Raw genomic sequence first — 25,114 nt, forward strand, 5'->3', positions numbered from 1 at the left:
AAAACAGCTACACATAAATTACTTAGAGCTGCTAGCAGTATTTCTAGCACTAAAAGGTTTTCAACCTCTTCTGGCTCACAAACACATTCTTGTCAAAACAGACAATATGACAACGATGTACTACTTAAACAAACAGGGGTCAACACACTCATCGCAACTTTGCCTCCTAGCACAAAAAAATTGCCATTGGGCAGTTCACAACAACATTTGCCTAATAGCTCTATACATCTCAGGGATTCACAATCAATTAGCAGACAATCTCAGTCGGGATCACCAGGAAACTCACGAGTGGGAAATACATCCCCAGGTACTACAAACACACTTTCGTCAGTGGGGGGACACCAGACATAGATCTGTTCACCACAAACCAAAACGCAAAATGCCAAAACTTCGCTTCCAGGTGCCCGCACCCTCAGTCCAAGGGCAATGCTCTATGGATCAACTGGTCAGGGATATTTGCATACGCTTTGCCCCATCTCCCACTCATTCCATTTCTAGTCAACGAACTGCGTCAAAACAAACTCAAACTAATACTTATAGCACCCACGTGGGCACGCCAACCGTGGTACACCACACTGTTGGACCTCTCAGTAGTACCTCACATCAAGCTTCCAAACAGACCAGATCGGTTAACGCAACACAAACAGCAGATCAGACACCCCAATCCAGCAATGCTCAATCTAGCAATCTGGCTCCTGAAATCTTAGAGTTTGGCTATCTAAGTCTTCCAAACGAGTGTATGGACGTCATTAAACAGGCAAGAAAACCTACCACCAGGCATTGTTATGCTAACAAATGGAAAAGATTTGTCATCTTCTGCCAAGCAAAACACATCACACCGTTGGATGCGTCCATATAAGACATCGTAGGATACTTACTACACCTACAAAAAGCAAATCTAGCCTTTTCATCCATCAAAATAAACCTCACTGCAATTTCCGCTTATTTGCAAATTAAACACACAAAATCCCTATTTAGGATACCAGTCATTAAAGCCTTCATGGAAGGACTAAAACAAATCATACCTCCAAGAACTCCACCAATACCCTCGTAGAATCTTAATATTGTACTTACACAACTCATGGGTCCACCTTTTGAACCCATGCATTCTTGTCAGATTCAATTCTTAACTTGGAAAGTGGCATTTCTAGTAGCAATCACTTCCTTATGAAGGGTTAGTGAAATACAGGCTTTCACTATTGAAGAACCCTTTATACAAGTACACAAACATAAAGTTGTTCTCCACACAAATCCAAAATTTCTGCCAAAAGTCATCTCACCGTTTCATTTAAACCAAACAGTGGAACTCCCAGTCTTCTTCCCACAGCCAGACTCAGTGGCAGAAAGAGCACTGCATACATTAGATATAAAAAGAGCTCTAATGTATTATATCGACAGAACAAAAGCATTTCGTAAAACTAAACAATTGTTCGTCGCATTCCAGAAACCCCACACTGGTAACCCTATATCCAAACAAGGCATAGCCAGATGGATAGTGAAATGTATACAAACTTGTTACCTGAAAGCTAAAAGACAACTACTCATTATGGCAAAGGCACACTCCACTAGAAAGAAAGGAGCAACAATGGCCTTTCTAGGAAACATACCAATGACAGAAATTTGTAAGGCAACCACTTGGTCCACACCTCATACTTTTACCAAACATTACTGTGTAGATGTGTTAGCAACACAACAAGCCACAGTAGGACAGGCTGTACTAAGAACATTATTTCAACCGACTTCAACTCCTACAGGCTGACCACCGCTTTGGGGAGGATTACTGCTTTGTAGTCTATGCACAGCATGTGTATCTGCAGCTACACATGCCACCGAACGGAAAATGTCACTTACCCAGTGTACATCTGTTCGTGGCATGTTCCGCTGCAGATTCACATGCGCCCTCCCACCTCCCTGGGAGCCTGTAGCAGTTTAAGTTGCAATTAGAAATTGTACATATGTAAATAAACATTCCTTTACCTCAACTTTGTACATACATCTCTATCCCATTGCATGGACATCTTTACTATTCTCACTCTATCACTCCTACCTTACCCTCTGCGGGAAAACAATCTAAGATGGAGTCGATGCGCAATGGAACCGAAAGGGAGGAGTCACTCGGTCCCATGACTCGAAAAGACTTCTTAGAAGAAAAACAACTTGTAACACTCCGAGCCAAACACTAGATGGCATGAACAGTGCACAGCATGTGAATCTGCAGCGGAACATGCCACGAACAGATTTACACTGGGTAAGTGACATTTTCCATATATATATATATATGTACATTCTCTTGCATAGACATCTTTCTCTATACTTCTCCTATACTCTCACTCACCTGCCTGCGGGAAAACAGTCTAACAAATGACTCAATGCTCATGTGCAGTATTGCTGAGAAGAATGAGCCGCTCGATCCTGTGACTCAGTAATGTTTCTCAAAGAAAACAACTTGTAGCTAGTTGGGTACCTCCGAACCCAACACTAGATGGTGGGGTATGCAGAGGTTGTGAATCTACAGCAGTACATACCACAAACAGATGTCTACTGGGTAAGCAACATTTTCCTTACCATGTAAGCATCTGATTGTAGCGAGTAGTACTGTAGATTCCGATGTACCGGTCATCCTCACTGTAAGCATGTTTTTTGTTGCAGATGTCTTGCTTTCATTATTTTCCCTTGCACTTTGTGTCTCACTGTTTATTCACACTCCATACATACTGCCACTCACAAAAAACAATCTAACATTTAGTCAGTGCCCATACGCAATGTGCAAGACGAGTAACATAATACCTTGTGACTCAAAAGATTTTTTTGAAAGAAAAAAAAAAAACTCAAATGTCCAAACCTACCCCTAGATAGCAGGAGTATTCTAAGCATGTGAATCCACCACACTACACATGTCGAACAGACGCTTATAGGGTAATTAACATTTTCCTATGCCTTCAAGCAGACTGGTATACATTCATAAACAAATGTCTCAGTGCATTTTTATTTAATGTATATACAATACCAACAAACATCTTTAAACTATATAAGCTTAACATAGCACATAAATGGAAATGTAATAGAAATCTATTAAAATGTGAAACATGAGGTTTATAGCACAACAGTGTCCTTAAATTTACTTTGTAGGAGCAACCGAGTAGAGAATAAATCGCGTGTTCAAGCTGTCAATCTGATCTATGCTTAATCCGAGGTAAATACGGCAAGTGCTGAAAGATATGCATTTCGCTTCATTAAAAAGTGAGGGCTTCATGTACAACCTGTTTTGTGCACCTGTACAATGCAAAAAGTTCTATGCAAAAAGTGCATTTGTTAATACAGTAATTGCACCAGTACTGAGAAATTTGCTCATTTGCAAGTGTAGGTTTCTGGATCGCTTTGTCGGACATAAATAAGTTGGTCCACTTGTGAAAGTCACCAACTAGCAAACGTGTAAGTGTGTGGGTACTCAACACTTGCAGGTAGTTTCCCTCCGCAAAAACACATTTCCTTCTGCAAAAACAAAAGCAGATTTATTCCTGCTAAAGGCAGGAGTATGTGCATTTCCACAGCTGGAATTTGGATGGATCACCCCATAATTATTGTGATATAGGGGAAGGTTTTTCACAGACAACTTGTTGCCGCTGCGAAACAAAAATCCTGTTTTGTATGTAATGATCGACATGTCGTGTAAACATTTCAGACCTCCTGGAAAAATAGTTGTCCATGAGGACTTCCGAAATTATTGAAGAATTCCAAAAAGGTGCACATGGGAACTTGGGCGCTTTGGTGAATTGTGTCAGGAGCCATCCATTTCCTTGCATATTCAAAAAATTAATAATTCCAGTTTTTATTACAGGTGTGCATACCAAGTACACTTTGAAAACCCCTTAGAATATGCCAAGAATAAAGATTCTAATGAGTACCATAGACCTTCTAACCTTTGAAATATCCCAGACAGACACATAATAGGACCTTTGAAACAATTTGCCTGCTGTTAATGTGGGTTCAAAAATGCACGAAGTGTGACACTCAGATCATTAGATGCTGAACAGATTTAACAACAGAGAGCACATAAATGCATTTTCTTTAGTTAGTAAACAGTTTTAGAAAGGACTGCATGTTGCCTTTCGGTTACTTCAGCTTTAGGTTTGTTGTGTCTCACCCTTTCAGTTTCCTTTCCTCATTTAGGTATCTTGAGTCTACAATGTTGTCTAAACATATTGGGCTGTCCTTGTGGTCAGGCAAACTAAAATTTGGCTAATTTAATTTTCTTAAGATGAGCAAAGTGACTTTAGGTTTAAGGAAAATCGTTTTAAGCTACAGTGATGCGTGAACATTGACTTCCATAACCTTTGAAGATGGTGGTGGTAATGTGTGTTTTTATTATTTTCTAGAAATCTTTTTATTGAATTTGTAACATGTAAATAAACAGTCATCAACAGCCAATGTTTTCCCCTGCTTTAGTAAGTATAGAAAGTTCCGTATCCATGGACATTGAGTCATCTTACTTTTACCCACTCTCCCAATCCATCCCCACCCAAATGTCCCACTCTCCTTCTCTCTCCTGGAAAATTGCAGTGTCCACTTTTAAAATAGCTTTTTGCCATTTTAAAGAAAACTGTGTACACTGTTGATTCCATTCAAAGTAATACTATGCAAAGTACCTTTCATTTAATGTACTTACGTGATAAATTAATCGTGTGGTTCTAGAAATAATTGAGTGTGTGTTTTCACTTATTGCTTATGTGTGTACAACAAATACTTAACACTACGCTCTGATAAGCCTAACTGATCGACCACACTACCACAAATAGAGCATTAGTATTATCTATTATTGCCCCTGTGAAGCATCTTGGGGAACCCCTGGACTCTGTGCACACTATATCCCATTTTGATATAGTATATACAGAGGCAGCTTCCTACATACCTTGAGTCTCAGGGAGTGGGGCACTGATCTGTTTAAGGAGGTGCAGTGTACACAATTGAAGTCTCCCCTCCATATGCTAGGGGACGTAGAATTAAGGAGCAATGCAGGGGATAAAGTGCGTAAAAATTCTCCCTGAAGTGTGTTAGAGGCAAACAGACAATAGCCAGTGGTCGCCCACCTAGCATGCCCTCTAGGAGAAAAGAACTGCCCTCTGGGTCCATCACAGTCCTACTTTTAACAAACGGGACACCGGCAGCAATAGGGGTTTTGAAGAAGTACTGGAGGGGCCCCAAGTAGGCACAAAAACCACACCCTCAGCTGCACAAGGGCGGCCGGGTGCAGTGTGCAAACAGGGCATCGGGTTCTCAGTAGAACTCTATGGAGGGACCCGGGGGTCACTTAGGCGCTGCACACAGGCAAGCCACCGACTGGGCAAGGGTGAGGGCCGCCTGCTGGTCGTTGCTGCACCGGTGGCCAGTTTCTCTCGGGCTTGGGGGCCAGGGGTGTGCCAATTGTGGAAACAATGGTAAATTTTCAGTGAAAGAACACTGGTGCTGGGGCCTGGTTAGCAGGGTCCCAGCACACTCTGTCAAGTCGGCATTAATATCAGGCAAAAAGTGTGTTGGGGGTGGGGGGTGTAACTGCAACAAGGACCAATTTCCTACAAGGTATATTTGCGACAATACACTAGGTCACCTCGACGACACTGAATACTTCTATTGTTCCTCAGGACACCAGGTCCACACTAGACTGGATAACTTGTTTTGTAATGCAAAGCTCTGGCCCTGGGCTCAGAGCTTGGAGTACCTCGGCTGCATGCTGTCAAACCACAGCCCCCTCAGGGTAACCCTCCGATGGGGGATCGATAAGGTGTGCTCGCCAGTTCCCAAGACCATTATAGGTGCAATTTGCACAGTGGCGGGCACCATCGTATCCTCCCAAGCTGATATATTCGAGATCTTTGCTCAGTATTACGAACATCTTTATTCTACCTGCCACTTGGATGGTGAAGGGGGGAGACCCCAGCCATTCAGCATAAATTACAGGGTATATGGACTCATGGTATGGGCCGCAGAGCAATCGCAGTGCTCCACGCGGCCCTGCAGAGTGCTGGCAGAGACCTCACGCTCAACGGCAAACCTAGATGGGGCGCCTGTCTTGGGACAGACCTGACGATTAAACAATGGACGATGACCCTTGAGCAGGTGAAGTGAGTATCTCATAACCGCCCTCCTGAAGTTTACCCAGTTCACCTACGTGCACCACACTTATTTGACACCGCACCACCGCCACAAAATGTTTCCAGGAGTGACATTGATGTGTCCTATATGTAGATGACACAATACAACTTTCCTTCATGGTATGGAATTGTCCCACACTTGCACAAGCATGTGGACAGGTCATGACCCATATCACAGAAATCTTTGTTGGAAGGACTGAAGGGCTAGAAAAATCACTCTGCTATAGGAGGATTGTGTGTATCTTGGATAGCGAGGCATTCCATTTGCCACTTATTCTGAGATCTTGAAGATGGGCTCCCCAGCCCTCTAAAGAAGTGTCTGCTGTGATTATGTATTCAGGGTTCGAAGACAGTAACGTTAGCCCTGATGAGAGATTCTTGTAGACTTGCCACTATGGAAGTGCCTTTCTCATTTATTTATTTTTAAATGTGCGTTTGTTGGCATTTTCAGAGTAAGACAACCATAAGTAGAATTGTAAAAGTGAACAGGTTAAAATTGCAAACTTCAGAGCAGGGATCAAATACAATAGTATTGCATCAAGGAAACCGAGTGTAAACCAGAGTACATAAATGTCCCTTGTACGGATAAGCTGGGTAGTAATACGGACATACAACACCACCACCATGTCCTACCTAGAGAAGCAGGGAGGTACGAGGTCTCACTTCCTGCCTCTGAAGGAGCAAAAATAGGGAAATGGGCTTCACTACACCAGGTATCCAAGAGAGCAAAATATTTGTCAGGTATAACCAGCAATGTAGCAGACAGCTAGAGCAGACCCTGTCAGCCCTGTCACAAATGGGAGCTCAGTCAATTATTTCTCAATACCATTTTCCAGTGATGGGGCAAACCAAACTTGGATCGCTTCACCTTTCAGAAAATCGAAAATGCCAGTTCTACATGAGCTGGGAACCTCCGAGATGGTCATGTGAGATTGCGTTTTCGATCAGCTGGTCCAAAATCTATGCATACGCTTTTTCCCCCATTGCTTCTCAGGAAAAAAGTGAGTCATGCTGTCCGATCCTCATTGCTCTACAGTGGGCCAGATAGCATTGGTTCAAGCTTCTTCTGCTCTCTGAATCCAGTCCCATTCACCTCGCAGCAACACAAGCTCTTTTGACCATGAACAAGGGCCACATCCTACATCTGGACCCAGCCTCTCTCCACTTGTATGCATGGCTCCTAAATTCTACAAATTCAAAGACCTTGACATTCCTCAAGACTGTAGGGGTATCCTATCCAAAGCAAGAGCTGAATCTACAAACAAAACATATAAGTTGAAATGGAAGCAATTCTGCCCATGGTGTCAACAACATAACCTCCTTCCGTTAGAAGCATCATGTGAGAAGATTCTGCCTTGCCTGTTATCTATCTTTAGACCAGGGTCAATGCATGCATCTGCCAAGGTTTACCTTGCAGCGATCTTAAGGTACAGATGTTCTTTGCAATCTCTGTTCCTCTATTCTACAACAATAATGAAACAATTTATGAAGGGGCTAGCCAGAGCTTTCCCCCAATACGAGCTCCACTCCTCCAGAATGGCATCTCAATGAAGTTCTCCCCCAGCTTAAGAAACCACCATTCGGAATCATCCACAAACAAAAACGAAGTTTCTTACAGGGAAGGTTGCATTATTGTTGGCACTGACTTCGGCTGGAAGAGTCTGGGAAATACAGGCTTTCATAACACCTTTTCTATGGTTCATTGATGATTAGGTGCTTCTCAGAACGAATCCAAGGTTCATTCCCAAGGTTCCATCTCAATTTCATCTCAACAAACTTATCATACTTTGTACTTTTTCCTGAATCCCACTTCACCAGCTGAAAGGTCTCTCCATACTCTAGACATCAAACGATGTCTTAATAAATTTTATTTAGAACGTTGTAAACCAATTTGGAAAAGTGACCCAACTGTTTGTACTTTACGATCAACCCAAACAGGATGCTTCAGTCACAAAGGCAACTATTACAAGGTGGATTTCTGCTACCATCCAGTTTTGGCATTCAAAAGCTGGCAAACCACTTACATTTAAGATTAAGGTGCATTCCACAAGGGCACTGTCCACTTCGGCTGCTCTGTTTGTAGGCGTTCAATTGGAAAAGATATGCCGTGCTGCAATGTGGAAGAGCGTTCACATTTTCATGCAGCACTACTGCCTGGAATCAACACACGGCAGTGATGCAGCTGTAGGAGAGGCAGTGTTACGTCGTCTCTTCCAGTAAGGTGAGTCTCTGTCCATAGAGGTATTTTATTGATTTTTATATATTAATTAATATGACTGCTTTATTATATATACATTAATTGTACTCAGATATGTGTGTGTGTGTGTATATATATGTATTAAGTTATTACCCACCATCCTCAAAGGGTAATTAGCTTACTACAATGTTTAACTACAATAACTGCTTGCAAGCATGTGAATTTAAGAAAGATCCAATACTGGAGAAGAAAATGATTATTGTTATCTTTCATAGATTAACATGCAACCCACCCTCCTCCCCAGAGAGGCTTCCCTTTTAAAGCTAGAGATGATCATTTTTACACTTGTGCTTGAAAATCTGAGGAATTCAGCCTCTCTTTGGAGTGTTCCACAGGATGCTGTTGCCTGATTGGTTATAGTTCAAGCTTATTCCTTCTTATAAAGGACGTAGATACGCTTCTAAAGTGTCTGTTTATTGCCATTATGGCCTATGATAATGATACTTACAGCTTTATTATGGTACTCTGGGACTCCCACTTTGACGTTGAATGATTCAAGAATGTGAATCTATGAAAGATGCCAATACTGGAGAACCGTATTTACATGTAAATAACTCATTTTCTTATTCACAGCTATTCCTTCACTGGGAACAGGCAGTTCATCCAGTGCATCTCAGTCATAACAGGACACATTTGCAACCATTCAGTCACTGAGTCAACCACATAGAGCTCTGCTAACACACCACAATCATGACCTGCAGCATTCACTGGTATTCCACTTCAGAGACCCTGCCACAATCCACTTAATGCAACTCACCCCTGACCTGCAGAATTTCTGCTCTCTTGGTGCAGGAGTTTACAAACCGCCCTGCCAATGCTCCTCATTAACACCATCCAGGGCCAGTTGCTGTTCAGTTACTGAAACCAACATATCTCAGGGAATGCATCTCAGCCCTGGCAGACACTATCCCTGGTTTCCTGTACTAGGTCACAAGATCTGCCAATGCCCCTCAATCAAGCCTTGCTGCCTCTCTCCTATGCAAGCCAGATTAAGCCTTTGAACAGCTTTTCATCACTATCCTTTCAGCCCATTCTCACATCAGGTCACCGACTGACTTTGAAGATGGCTTCTATGGGCTAGTCGAATGTTACTGGCTTGTAACAAGGCTGACTGGACCCTAATGCACATTTCCCAGGGCACACCATTGGCGCAGCAGGTGCAATGGCACTTTGGCCCAGAGCCCTGAAGGAACCATCAAAACCTCCCACAATTATTGCTATATTTTCATACCCCAGCTGCAGTCAAAGGGGTTATTAGGTTGCAGCCTCTGTGGTTTGCTAAAGACATCTTGAGGACATTTGTAAAGCTTTCCTTGGAATGCGCTCTGCCCACTGCTCATCTTTGGCTATGTAGTTTGTAAGTCACATTTGCATCCTTCCCGTTTGCTGTCTTTATTCATTTTAGGCTGTCCAGCTTTAGTTAGTCCATCTCCTAGAGCATGGCCTGTTTACCAGGGCTCCTTATATTTTTCCACAAAAGCATCCACAAGTGCTCACTTTCTGTAACCAGGCCTTTAAACTGTTTTCTTATCCTGTTATATTAACATTCACAGACAAAGGTTAATTGCCAGACTGTCTTCCGAGGGAGCTTGGTATTTACTTTTCTTTATTTACTTAAAGGTGAGAGGACTTATGTAACAATCTTGCTGGATACCCACATGAGACTAAAAGCTGTAGGGTGGTATTTTTTCTAGCACACAACAACATTTAAAATGCCTGTAAATTAACTGATTGTCAGAATTAGGACATCACGCATAACGCACATTTTTCACTAATTCTGAACTGTGATGGAAATAAATGTCAATATTATCAAAACAAATCAATACATTAGGTTACGACATTTCCACACGTTGTTTGTGCACTATATACTTTTATCAGTAAAACTGTATGTGGAAAATGTAATGGTTATTTCAGTAGATATGTTGTCTTTAATGGCAGTGCACTATCACACCATGCATACTACACACTATGCAACTCCATGCTAAGATACTCTAATCCCCTCTCTGCTCAACCACTCCACAAAACTCCATGCCACTCTGTCACTCAACGACATTCTCCTCTACTCTACACCACTCTACTCCACAACAGTGTATGCCACTGTACTCTGTGCCACTCCACAACACTCTAATTCACTCTGACGCTCTACACCTCTCTCCTCCACTCTGACACTCCGTGACGCTTCCTCCACACTACAACACTCTCTGACACTCCACTCTCTGACACTCCACTCTCTGACACTCCACTCTCTGACACTCCACTCTCTGACACTCCACTCTCTGACACTCCACTCTCTGACACTCCACTCTCTGACACTCCACTCTGCGCCAACCGTGACACTCCACGCTACTACACTCTACAATACTTCATTCCACACTATGCCTCTCCACTGTTACACTGTATGCCACTCCACTCTGTGACACTCTATGCCACTTCACGCTATGTACTCCACTCTCTCTCATTCCACTCCTCCACTCTCCGGCACTTTATTCCATTCTCTGCCACTTCTCTAAGCTCTGTGCCACTGTACTCCACCCCTCACCACCCCCCTTTATTCTGTGACACTCTGCTCCATCCTACGACATGCCACTCTTTGCACCACCTCTCAACTCTACAACACTGTACTCCACGCTGTGACGCAACACTCTACGACCCTCCATGATACTCTACTCTACAGCAGTCTACTTTAAGACATTCCACAGCACTATACCACTCTATGCTACTCTCATCTATGGCATTTTACTCCATTCTCCGCCACTCCTCACTATGACACTTTACTTCACTCTTCATAACTAAAGGAGATAACTGCTGCAGAAGTCTCAATGCTTTCATTACTTTGTTTTCAGAGAGTGAGTATAAAACAATAAATGCTGTAGCAGAAATCATTTTAATGTTTTTCGGTTTGCGTTTTTGGACTGCTTCGAGCAATGTTGTTGGTATCTGAAGTGAGAGTCAGACTGCCTGTCTTTTCGTTGCCTCTTTTGCTTGAGGGAAGCAATCTCCTACAGTTGAATCTGGCTAGTCTGTCACTGCATGTTTAGCTCCTAAGAGAATGAAGCTTATTGGACAGAACCTTACTAGTAAACTGTTGTGAACAATACCAGATTAATCGATCGGGGACCTCTCTAGGTATACTTATGGCTTGATAACCTGCAGTTCTGTATTTTCTTTGCAGCTTCACAGAGAAGATTTTCACGTGCCAGCTATTATGTTTCAGTAACTTCTGTGTTATGAAGGAAGCCTGCTTATTTGAGATTTGAAGTGTTTGAATTTGCAGTCATTTCTCACTCTTTGAAGAGCTTAGTCAGTCGGTTTACTTCTGTGCATTACATCAGTGGTTCCCAACCTGTGGTCTGGGGACCCCTGGGGGTCCGTGAAGCCTTCTCAGGGGGTCCGCGAGAGCCTAGAAAATGAACAAATATTAACAAATATTGACAAATTAGGTCCCCAGCTTCCAGTAATGACTCAGGCGGGGGTCCCCAGATTCTAATGATGATTCAGTGGGGGTCCCTGGGTTCCATTAATGTTAAAGTGGGGGTCCACAGAAATCAAAAGGTAGGGAACCACTGCATTATATCATTATTCAAGTGGGTCCTGAATTTGGAATTGTTGGCTCCGTTTATAGCTTCCCTTCCTTTGAGACTGTGTTCGTGGTTACAATAAATTCACACAGGAGGGGTGAGCGAGGTACATGCATTTTTTGCAGATATACCATACACTGTGTTCTGAAAAGGCAAGGTGTCTTCGATGATGAAGCTATCAAAAACAAAAAGCAAAACCAATCTATTTATAATTGCCAGTCTTGTCCAACTGCCACAATCTTCTTTGACATATACTGTACAGGCTCGACGGTAAGAGGGCTTTCAGCTGCAATATGGCCAAATCTGACGAGTACCGATGGACAACTTGTCACCTGTGGTTGTACATCTAAGGGCTGCTACAAAATAGATCATTTCAAGCAGGATGATGTCATCCATAGGGATTTGTGTAAGGCAACGCATAGCACTAAACCGGGTGAGATGAAAGAGGTTCCTTTAAAGGAAATATAAAAGACAGGCATTTGGTGTTCGTTCTGTTTATGAAACACTGTTGCTGCATACCATGGCCGAAGTCTTATTTTTAAGAATGGTTATTCAACATATTACCAGGAAGCTTTTCTTCTGTTTTGCTAATCCCAGTCTTCTCCATCTAAATTTGGGAGTAATTTGTGGGTAAACTGTCAAAGATTATAAATCTGCATAGCGAAACACTTGTGTTCCATACTATTTTTGCCTTCATCTCCCTTCTGTTACCTGATCGTCTAATGCTTTTTGGGCTACAAAATTCAGGCAACTGATGGGGTTGAGTGAGACTTTTGTTCTTCTACTTTGCACAACTCCAGTTGCAACACAGTATCCATCAGAATAAATGTTACAAAAGGTATGTAACGTTTGTCCTAAATGCAGTGCTTGAAATGGAAAAAATAAAGTGCAGGTACTCTGTGCTAGAGTACTTGCTTGTTTCTGATAAGTGTCGGTACACTCCAATTAAAAGTATTACGTTTTTCTTGAGATGTGCCGGTACTCTCCCGCTCAAAATAGAAAAGTGTCGGTACTCAGTACCGGCCCATTTAAAGCACTGCCTAAATGTCATTTTTAATTAACAGCCAGTGCAGTGTGCCCTTAAATATAATGGGAAAACAACGTTTGCTCAATGGGGACCTGTCTGACTCATTTCCCAGTACTATATGTTGATGCAAGCAGAACAGTGTCTGCATCTGAACTATCTGAACTGTGTGCAGTTGTCGATCTGTATTAAAGGTGTTCTTCCGATAAACATTTAATGAAATAATTGCTAGGCTAAAACACTGTCTGCCTTGATTTAGATTACCACTTAAATATCATTCATTAACATTGCATTTTTCAGCATTACGTATTTTGGGATTTTGGGGCTTGTATGCACTTCATATAAAATCAGAGAAACATACTGTTTTAAATTTAGGAATGTACTTATAGTGTCAACAGATTGTTCACTGGTCACTTATTTAAATTTTTAGAATTTGCAGATGACAAACTTTTATTGTCTAACAACAGTTTGCATATATGATTTCATAAAATACGTTTGTTCTTTACTAAATGTACACTGCAGTTTTATCAGGCAATGTCTCTGGACTGCCGCATGAGTACTGTACCCCCAACTTTCCTTCCTGTATTCTTTATTCCTCTATAAAGAGTCCTGTGGTTGTATTCAACATTTGTAGGTCTCCAGGCACAAATAGCATTCAATGAAAAAGCTATTTAAGTGGTAGAATGATTCTTGCGTTAGGAATTGTCCTTTGTAGTAATAACGCATACATTATTTGTTGGTAACCACGTTTCTCAAAATCTTTCTATGAGTTGTTCTTGTTGTGTCAGTAGCGAGATCATTTTGAGGAACTGAAGAAGGGGGTGGTGGTGTTGGCCGATACTCTTGTGATGTTATCAGTTCGTTGAGTATACTATGGCCAAGCTATATAAAAGTTCTCATCTGGCATTGGTGATATTTCAAAATGTAAGGAGTTAGTATGCAGAGTAAAGTCTATCTACATGAATCATCGTTGCAGAAAGGGTTTGCTTTGTGAATGTTCAGATGACTCCGCACACAGGTGCATTAAATAAAAATTTTTTGTTGTTTGTGTTTGGCAGTACCTTGGTTTTGGAACCCCATCGAACCTTGGAAAAGGAAGAAGGGCGGCAGCAGCTGCAGATCTTGCCAACAGCAGTGCAGAGTCCAATACTGTGCAAGATATTGAAGAGAAGGACCGCCTGCTTAGACACGTGGAAGCCAGGGATCTCATTGAGTTTGGAATGATTCCAGAGTTTGTGGGGCGACTCCCTGTGGTGGTTCCCCTGCACAGCCTGGATGAGAAAACTCTGGTGCGGATTCTTACTGAGCCTCGGAATGCCGTTGTACCTCAGTACCAGGCACTTTTCAGCATGGACAAGGTTATTATCTCATGTGTTCTAAATCATCTAAAAGACCGAAAAACAGCAGATATTTTGTTGTCTACAATAGTGGGTTTGGTGTGGGCATGGGAAACCAATTGCTGGGTTATCACCTTGTCCTATTAATGTAACTTGGGTGTATATTCTACACTGTTTCCCCTGGTAAATCTAAATCTGTAATATTTTGCTGCAACATTTTTGGGGTAGGGTAATTGCTGTTTTTTAGCATGTAAACTTTTATATAGCTGGTTTCCCAAGGCATATGTGCCCAGCACCAGTTGTGTCCTACATGAATTTCTATGTCTGTTATCACTGAAACTTTACCACAAATGTAGTAAAATGGTTTAACTTCTTGAGTTTAATCTGCTTACATATGTGAAAACTGGTTAAGTTCTTATTTTCATGGACGCATCATTGATTAGTTCTTTAGGCCTTATATACATTCTATTGCAGCAGTACTTTCCGCAATCCGTGCTAGAGTATGAATCTTTTGTCATTGTGTTGAAAACACTGAAACTCACTATGCATTAAGTATTGTGCAACACTTGTCTAACCTTTGCTTATGATAACTTGGAATATCTAGAAGCCAAGCCTTTTCTTTATGATGTCATGCATGTTTATGATGCATTTTTTTTATTGGCTGCCCAACCTTTTCTTGTTTGTCAGGTTTTGCTGGTTTTCAAAATTATGATGTTGGGAATTGTAATATGATGTATTTACATTCAGTGTTCCATTTATTCGGCTTGTATGGTTTCAAACTCTTTTCCTAAATTACACGTTTTGATCTTTCGCCTTGTGGGCAGAACATTGTGCTTAAGGGAAATGATGTTTGGGCCAAAATAGTTTTTGCTGAAATTGTGGTGCGTCCAAAGGCCCTCAAAATGTGTGTTTTGGGGACATTTAGAAGCTAACAAAGTTTGCATCACTTAATTCAAGTACACATATAATATGCCACGTGATAAAATGATTAGATAATTCTAAGCAGTCAAATAGCATATCATTTACCACATGGAGGTGGGGCCTCAGGATTTAATGGTTCTCAGGAGTGCCTTAGTTATTAAGAATATGAAACAGTATGGTGTGCAAATGCATCTCCTCGTCAGTACGGCACCATCCCTACAGTATACGTTTAAAGTTTAGTTACTAGAAAAGGCATTTTATCTCTTGGTACAGAGAAAACAATGATAAAATAACTCTTCCAACAAATCAACAGTATAATTATTACTTCTTTCTATTGTGTACATTGATTTGTGATATTATGATTTAGTTGATAAGGCATTATGCCCAAATGGAACTCCCAAAGTGCAAGCATCCCTTTTCTTTCCCTTAACAAACAATATAGAATATATAATGTCTGAAATTAGTGTTGCTTGTAACATCAAGGCACATTGCCTTTCCATAAATTGGAAACATGCTATCACCTGGCCAACTTTTATGGCGAAAGTGAAGTATCCCTCTTAATATAACTGATTTTCTTTTGTTTCAGTGTGAGTTAAGTATAACTGAGGATGCACTAAAAGCTATTGCCAGATTGGCTTTGGAACGAAAGACCGGTGCAAGAGGCCTTCGATCTATAATGGTAAGCTTGTACCAGTCTTGTGCTTTTGTACGAAGTTGTTGTTTTGTGATCTAGCAAGATATTTTGAAGACTTGTCCAAAATAGTCCTATATGTCTGGGCGTAACTGTAAATTCAATAATCTGAGAATACTTTTGATGGCTAACTGTTACCAGGTAAGTAACTTCTTAGTACCAAAATACCTTGTGCATGTCTGCAGTTTTTTTTTTTATCTTCAAACAGTGTGTGTTTGAGTCGTTCCCAAAGGCAGCTATGTATTTGAATATCAAGTTTTTCAGAGAACTAAGGTAGCATAATTCAGGAAGGTATTGATCCTTCCATGCAAGTCTGTACCTGCGAAACTTCTGTTGTGGTCGCTATGATGAATATGCAGCAATTATTAGGATGAAATCTGCATTGCTGTCTATAACAGTTGCAAGGAAAGCTGAACCCTGATTTGAAACTAAATTAAGTCAAATTTGTCCCAAGTGTGGATACTCGGGTTTCAGATTATTGGGAAAAAGTATTGTCACCCTTTTTTTCTGACTGTCTGTTTGCCAGTCCATCAGATCCTTCCGTAGAATAATCTTCTATATGAATCTGGCATCTCCTCACAGGATGGGGATGACATATCTCACTCTCCTGCACAGTTTAATATGAAAGCCAGATGAACCATATTTTTGACATTAATTTATGCTTTGATATATAACATTGTGTACGTTCAGGAAGTATTTCCCTAGGCAGCCTAAGTAGGAATATTGTGACTCTTCATCTGTTAATAATTATTGCCCCCTATATTTCTGGTATGATCGGAAGCAGGGTGGCAACACACCCTTAAATTGCCTTGATGGGAAACATTAAACGGTTTCTACGGGGGACTAGAAGGTTTACAGTGCTAGAACTGCTCATGCCTAAGCGAAAGATGACTATGAATTGATGCAGGAAGAAAGCACCTAAAAAAAAGAAGACAAGTTACAAAATTTAGCCTTATGTAATGATAGAATTAAAAAGAAAAAAAACTTTGCAATCACCCACATCTAGGGTTTAGGATATATGGGCACCCCGAGGATCTAATTAGCCAGGATGGCATTATTAATAAGGGCAAGCACAGAAGACCAGAGCAGGCGATGAGGACTTTTGAACAATTTAGTGCATTAGATACACTTAATTATATAGGCACTACAGGTAAGCTGAAAAGTAATAACCAAATGTACATTGTGGTTAGTCTAGTTTAGAGCATGAGGGTATTCTCGTACGTGCCCAATAGCCTTGAGTTTGGGTCTTAGGGGTGACTACCTATTATGATACTGATATGGCTCTTGTACATCATCTATTCTTCCTGATTGTAATGTGGAGGTTGTTGACATGATTTTACTGTAACGTTGAGGTTAAAAAAACTGATTGCCTTATCTCCCTTTACTTGTACCTGTTCTGTTGTCCAGAATTTAATTTCTCATTGTTTAACAAGCATTGTAATATTCCTGATTGTAAGGCTTGCAAAGTTCTGCACATGTGTAAGATAACAGTAGTACATAGTTTGCTCACTTTAGTAGCCCACCCCTGCCCTCCCCTTTAGAGCTCATCTGATTTGTGTGAGAAAGTGGGTGAGGTTATAACTGCGTCCTTCGACGGCATGTTACAGTATATGGAGTGAAAGCGTCCTCATTACAGGTTTTTAGGTTAATATTCTATTTTCAAATGCAAATAGGCTTTAAGCTTCATGGCATACATATGGAAAATGTCACTTACCCAGTGTACATCTGTTCGTGGCTTGTTCCGCTGCAGATTCACATGCTGTGAGTATACTTCTGCCATCTACTGTTGAGCTCGGAGTATTACAAGTTGTTTTTCTTTGAAGAAGTGTTTTCGAGTCACGGGATCGAGTGACTCCTCCTCTTCGGCTCCATTGCGCATGGGCATCGACTTCATGTTAGATTGTTTTCTTTCCGCCGCCGGGTTCGGACGTGTTTCCTTTCGCTCCAATAGTTCGATTCGGAAAACTTTTAAAACGCTTCATTTTTCCTCTGTATTGTATCAGTGGAGTTAAAACTAATATCGACACTTCTGTACCGTCGGAAGAGACATCTCTACTCGCCCTTCGGGGTGTGCGCGCCCAACTCTGGCCTGGTCAGGTCGACCGCATGGAAGCCTCATGGATCGGACTCCATTCAGATTCTGTCCTCGATGCCACGCCAAATTCCCTTATACAGGCCAACACCTCATCTGTAATCTTTGCCTTTCCCCAGATCATCAGGAAGAAAATTGCAATGCCTGCCGATCCTTCTGATAAAAAAAGACACTTTGGGACAGAAGAGCAAGTGATCATGCAGACGGCAGTCTCCGTTCGAGGATCTGACTCCGACCAGGAATCCGAGGAAGACAGACCGGTCACGGCAGGACAACACGTGAGTACGCCTGCCCCTGTACCATCTAAACCGAAATATAAGGCCTTGGGGACGCCACTGCCGGAAGGCCATGGCTCGACCCGAAAGAAGACACCCGGTGACCAAACCCCCAGTTCGGCACCAAAAAAGTCCAGTCCTCCGAAACCATCGGAGTCGGCCAAAAGCTCTGTCTCCGACTCGAGCAAGCACTGCTCTTCAGAGTCTAAATTTCGGAAATTCCTTTTGGATCCAATACCATCCACAACACCATACTGAAAAAGCCAGCTTCAGAGCCGAAAAGAGCAGGTTTCACCGAGGAGCATGGACTTTCTAAGACCCTCAAAGAAAGCCATAAAACTTCTGAGGAGGACTCCCAAATACAGCCAATACTGGAAGTAATGGACGAAAGGCAAGCCAGGATTCATATCCATAAAGAAACTGGCAGAATCTTAACAGCACCTCCGCTAAAACCTAAGAGGAAATTAGCCTTTCAGGAGGAATTGGACACTACACAGCCTCCAGCTAAAGTGCCAAAGACAAAGGAGAGACCACCACCTCTTCAATTTTCTCCTCCTCATTCTCCGCCTCACTCTCCACACCTGCATATCTCGCCTACTACCAGCCCTATACCAATGCAGTCACCATCACATTCGTTTGACTCGCAACAAGACAAAGTAGGCCCATGGGATCTTTATGATCTAGATCCCATCCCCGACAATGACCCAGACTGCTATCCTTCTAAGCCTTCACCACCTGAGGATAGTAGAGGGTACAATCAATTTTTAGCTAGGGCTGTAGCATACCATAGTGTCACCATGCACACTGAACCATTGGGGGACATTTTTTTGTTTAATACACTCTCCTCCACGCATTCAACATATCAGCCGCTCCCTATGCTCCCCGGCATGCCAAAACATGCTGATCAAATATTTAGCGAGCCAGTCAAAGCAAGAATAATAACTCCCAGAATAGAAAATAAATACAAGCCACCTCCCTCTGATCCTATCTATATAACTCAGCAACTCCCTCCGGACTCAGTAGTGGTAAGAGCTGCCAGAAAGATGGCAAACTCTGTCATCAGGTGATGCACCCCCACCAGACAAAGAGAGTAGGAAATTTGATGCTGCAGGGAAGAGAGTTGCATCCCAGGCAGCCATCCCAATGTATAATAGCCAACTCCTAGGTGTTGTTGGCTAGATACGACAGGGCCCATTGGGATGAGATGCAAGATATAATCCAGCATCTCCCCAATGAACATCAAAGGGAACAGCAAATAGTGGAGGAAGGACAAGCCATCACCAATAATCAGATTAGGTCTGCCCTAGATGCAGCAGACACAGCTGCCAGGAGTGTCAACACTGCAGCAACAATAAGGAGGCATGTATGGCTCAGGTCCTCGGGTTTCAAACCTGAAATCCAACAAGCGGTATTGACTATGCCGTTCAACAAAAAACAACTTTTTGGCCCAGAAGTGGACACTGCAATTGAAAAATTGCGTAAGGATTCAGACACCGCAAAATCTATGGGTGCACTATACACCTTACAATATAGGGGATCCTTTCGGAAACCTCAGTTTAGAGGAGGATTTAGGGCTCAAACGGCAGAGGCATCCACATTGCAAGCAAAACCAGCCTACCAACCTCAATACCAACGAGGTGGGTTTAAGAGCACATTTAGAGGACAGAATCCCAGAAGTAGAGGGAAGTATCAAACAGCTAAACAAACTTCACAACACACTAAACAGTGACTTGTTTCATTCTCCTCCATTCCACACTTCCCCTGTGGGAGGAAGTCTGCAAAAGTTCCCCACCAATTGGCAAAACATTACCACAGACGATTCGGTACTATCAATTATCCACAATGGCTATTGCCTAGAATTGATACAAACTTCCCCAATCATTCCACCAAAACCACACAAATTATCCACAGAACACATCAGTCTGTTACAGGAAGAAGTCAGATCTCTACTACTCAAACAAGCAATAGAACCCGTGCCACAAGATCAGGTAGGCACAGGAGTTTACTCACTATACTTCCTAATTCCCAAAAAGGATGGCACCTTAAGACCAATATTGGATCTCAGGATCCTCAACCTTTACATCCTGTCAGAACACTTTCACGTTCCCCAAGATGTTATCCCATTGCTTCAAAAACACAATTTAATTGCAAAATTAGACCTCAAGGATGCGTATTTTCATATATCCATCCAGCGCACAGAAAATATCTCAGGTTTGTTATTCAAGGAAAGCACTATCAGTTCAAAGTGTTACCCTTTGGAATAACAGCTCCAAGGGTATTCACAAAGTGCCTAGCAGTAGTCACAGCCTTTCTCAGAAGACAACATATACATGTCTTTCCATATCTAGACGATAGGCTGATAAAATCAAACAGTCATACGCAATGTCAAAACCATGCGCATTACGTAATACAAACCCTGCACACGCTAGGGTTCTCAATAAATTACCAAAAATTGCAACTGCAACCTGCGCAAATACAACAGTATTTAGGTGCAATACTAAATACTCAAAATGCGCTAGCAAGTCCAAATACACAAAGAATACAGGCATTCCAAAATATAATTGCACAGATACACACAGGTCAACAGTACACTGTCAGATTTGTCATGGAAATATTAGGGATGATGGCATCATGTATTCCAATCGTTCCACATGCAAGACTAAACATGCGACCCTTACAACAGTGCCTTGTACGGCAATGGTCACAGGCACACGGTCAGCTTCAAGATCTAGTGTTGATAGACCGCCAAACATGTATGTCCCTTCAGTGGTGGAATTCCACAAATCTAAACATGGGGCGGCCTTTTCAAGACCCGGTGCCTCAGACCATAATTACAACAGATGCATCAATGATTGGCTGGGGAGCTCACCTCAACAATCACAACATCCAAGGACAATGGAATATCCAACACAAACAGCTACACATAAATTACTTAGAGTTGTTAGCTGTCTCCCTAGCACTCAAAGCTTTTCAGCCTCTTCTCACTCAGACGAATGTCCTAATCAAAATTGACCATATGACCACCATGTATTACCTAAACAAGCAAGGAAGGATACATTTGTCCTAACTCTCCCTCCTAGCTCAAAAAATGTGGAAATGGGCAATACACAACAAAATTCTCCTGGTAGCACAATACATTCCAGGGATACACAACCAACTAGCAGATGTTCTTAGCAGAAATCATCAACAAACACACGAGTTGGAGATTCACCCTCAAGTACTTCAAAAATACTTTCAACATTGGGGAACACCAAACATAGATCTGTTCGCCACAAGCGAAAACGCAAAATGCCAAAACTTTGCATCCAGACACCCACATCCCCTATCCAATGGCAATGCTCTATGGATCAATTGGTCCGGGATATTTGCTTACACTTCCCCCCCCTCTCCCACTCATTCCATTTGTAGTCAACAAATTGGCGTCAAAACACACTCAATATGATACTTATAGCGCCAACGTGGGCCCGTCAGCCGTGGTACACAACATTATTGGACCTATCAGTAGTACTACACTCCAAACTCCCAAACAGACCAGACCTGTTGACACAAAACAAAGTACAGATCAGACACCCAAATCCCAATACACTCAATCTAGCGATTTGGCTCCTGAGGTCATAGACTTTGAGTATTTACAACTACCATCAGAATGTATGGAAGTAATTAAACATTCAAGAAAACCCACTACTAGGCAATGCTATGCTAACAAATGGAAACAATATTATTGTCAATCTAAACAAATTGCCCCTCTTACAGCATCAATACAAGATATTGTATGCTATTTACTTAATTTGCAAAAAAACAAATTTAGCATTCTCTTCCATAAAAATACATCTTACTGCAAGTTCAGCATATTTGCAAAATGTATATCACAGCTCTTTATTTAGAGTCCCTGTTATTAAAGCCTTCATGGAAGGCTTAAAATGTATAATTCCACCTAGGACACCTCCAGTTTCTTCTTGGAATTTAAACATAGTACTTACACAACTTATGGGTCCACCATTTGAACCTATGCACTCATGTCAAATGCAATTCTTAACATGGAAAGTTTCCTTCCTAGTTGCAATTACATCATTGTGAAGAGTCCGTGAAATTCGAGCTTTCACTATTGAAGAACCGTTCATACAAGTACACAAACATAAAGTTGTACTACGAACTAACTCTAAATTTCTTCCAAAAGTAGTATCACCTTTTCATATCAATCAAACAGTGGAACTGCCAGTCTTCTTCCCACAGCCAGATTATGTGGCAGAAAGAGCTCTACATACGTTAGATATTAAAAGAGAACTAACGTACTATATAGATAGAACAAAACCATTCAGAAAAACTAAACAGCTGTTTGTAGCCTTTCAAAAACCTCATACCGGTAACCCCATTTCAAAACAAGGATTAGCAAGATGGATAATAAGATGCATCCAAACATGCATGTTAAAGGCAAAAGACAATTAGTTACTCCTAAAGCACATTCCACAAGAAAGAAAGATGCTACAATGGCTTTCTTAGGAAACATACCAATGGCTGAAATATGTAAAGCAGCTACTTGGTCGACACCACATACATTTACTAAACACTATTGTGTAGATGTTTTAGCAACACAGCAAGCCACAGTAGGTCAAGCTGTCCTCAGAACATATTTTCAAACAACTTCAACTCCTACAGGCTAGCCACAGCTTTTATGGGAGGACTAACTGCTTTGTAGTCCATGCACAGCATGTGTATCTGCAGCTACACATGCCACCGAACGGAATATGTCCCTTACCCAGTGTACATGTTCTGCTGCAGATTCACGTGCACCCTACCACCTCCCCGGGACAACCCGCCATTTGGTGTTGGGCTCGGAGTGTTACAAGTTGTTTTTCTTCGAAGAAATCTTTTCGAGTCACGAGACCGAGGGACTCCTCCCCTTTCGACTCCATTGCGCATGGGCGTCGACTCCATCTTAGATTGTTTTCCCCGCAGAGGGTGAGGTAGGAGTTGTGTATGCTAGTAATAGTGCCCATGCAATGGAGTGAATGCGTATGTACATAATGAAGTTTCAAGTAATATATTTACAAATGTACAAATGTTTAAGATCTACTTCTAAACGGCTACAGGCTCCTGGGGAGGCGGGTGGGCGCATGTGAATCTGCAGCGACTAATGCCACGAACAGATGTACACTGGGTAAGTGACATTTTCCGTTCAATGGCATGTGTAGCTGCAGATACACATGCTGTGCATAGACTAGTAAGCAGTTATCTCCCCAAAAGCGGTGGTTCAGCCTGTAGGAGTTGAAGTAGTTTGAAATAATGTTCTTAGTACAGCTTGACCTACTGTTGCTTGTTGTGCAGTTAACACATCTACACAGTAGTGCTTGGTAAATGTATGAGGCGTAGACCATGTTGCTGCCTTACATATTTCGTTCATTGGAATATTTCCTAGAAAGGCCATGGTAGCACCCTTCTTTCTGGTTGAGTGTGCCTTTGGTGTAATAGGCAGTTCTCTTTTAGCTTTAAGATAGCAGGTTTGAATGCACTTAACTATCCATCTAGCAATGCCTTGTTTTGAAATTGGATTTCCTGTATGAGGTTTTTGAAAGGCGATAAATAGTTGTTTTGTCTTTCGAATTAGTTTTATTCTGTCAATGTAGTACATTAGTGCTCTTTTGATGTCTAATGTATGTAGTGCTCTTTCAGCTACAGAATCTGGCTGTGGGAAGAACACTGGTAATTCTACCGTTTGATTAAAGTGGAACGGTGAGATTACTTTTGGTAAAAATTTAGGATTGGTCCGTAGAACAACTTTATTTTTGTGTATTTGAATAAATGGTTCTTGAATGGTAAATGCTTGAATTTCACTCACTCTTCTTAGAGATGTGATGGCAATTAAAAATGCAACTTCCCACGTTAAGTATTGCATTTCACAAGAGTGCATGGGCTCAAAAGGTGGACCCATGAGTCGTGTTAAGACAATGTTGAGGTTCCATGAAGGAACTGGTGGTGTTCTTGGTGGTATAATTCTCTTTAGGCCTTCCATAAACGCTTTTATGACTGGTATCCTAAACAATGAAGTTGAGTGCGTAATTTGCAGGTAAGCTGAAATTGCCGTAAGATGTATTTTAATGGAAGAGAAAGCTAGGTTAGATTTTTGCAAATGTAGTAAGTATCCTACTATCTCTTTTGCAGATGCGTGTAAAGGTTGAATTCGATTATTATGGCAGTAATAAACAAATCTTTTCCACTTATTTGCATAGCAGTGTCTAGTGGTAGGTTTTCTAGCTTGTTTTATGACCTCCATACATTCCTGTGTGAGGTCTAAGTGCCCGAATTCTAGGATTTCAAGAGCCAAATTGCTAGATTCAGCGATGCTGGATTTGGATGTCTGATCTGTTGTTTGTGTTGTGTTAACAGATCTGGTGTGTTTGGCAGTTTGACATGAGGTACTACTGAAAGGTCTAGTAGTGTTGTGTACCAAGGTTGCCTTGCCCATGTTGGTGCTATTAGTATGAGTTTGAGTTTGTTTTGACTCAACTTGTTTACTAGATATGGAAGAAGTGGGAGAGGGTGAAAAGCGTACGCAAATATCCCTGACCAGTTCATCCATAGTGCATTGCCCTGAGACTGATGTTGTGGATACCTGGATGCGAAGTTTTGGCATTTTGAGTTTTCTTTTGTTGCAAATAGATCTATTTGTGGCGTTCCCCACATTCTGAAGTAAGTGTTCAGTATTTGGGGGTGAATTTCCCATTCGTGGATCTGTTGGTGATCCCGAGAGAGATTGTCTGCTAACTGATTCTGAATCCCTGGAATAAATTGT

The 25,114-nt window shown here is 41.7% G+C and overlaps 1 protein-coding gene across 1 annotated transcript in view; it reads left to right on the plus strand.

Moving 5' to 3' along the window:
* CLPX (caseinolytic mitochondrial matrix peptidase chaperone subunit X) overlaps nt 1–25,114 on the plus strand; it is a 360,248-nt gene that overhangs the window by 321,511 nt on the left and 13,623 nt on the right. Inside the window, exons 11-12 of the mRNA XM_069222819.1 lie at nt 14,067–14,366; nt 15,853–15,945. Of these exons, the coding sequence (XP_069078920.1) occupies nt 14,067–14,366; nt 15,853–15,945 (393 nt within the window). The remainder of the gene's footprint in view (nt 1–14,066; nt 14,367–15,852; nt 15,946–25,114) is intronic.

The sequence above is a fragment of the Pleurodeles waltl genome, chromosome 3_1, assembly GCF_031143425.1.
Source record: "Pleurodeles waltl isolate 20211129_DDA chromosome 3_1, aPleWal1.hap1.20221129, whole genome shotgun sequence".
Lineage (NCBI taxonomy): Eukaryota > Metazoa > Chordata > Amphibia > Caudata > Salamandridae > Pleurodeles > Pleurodeles waltl.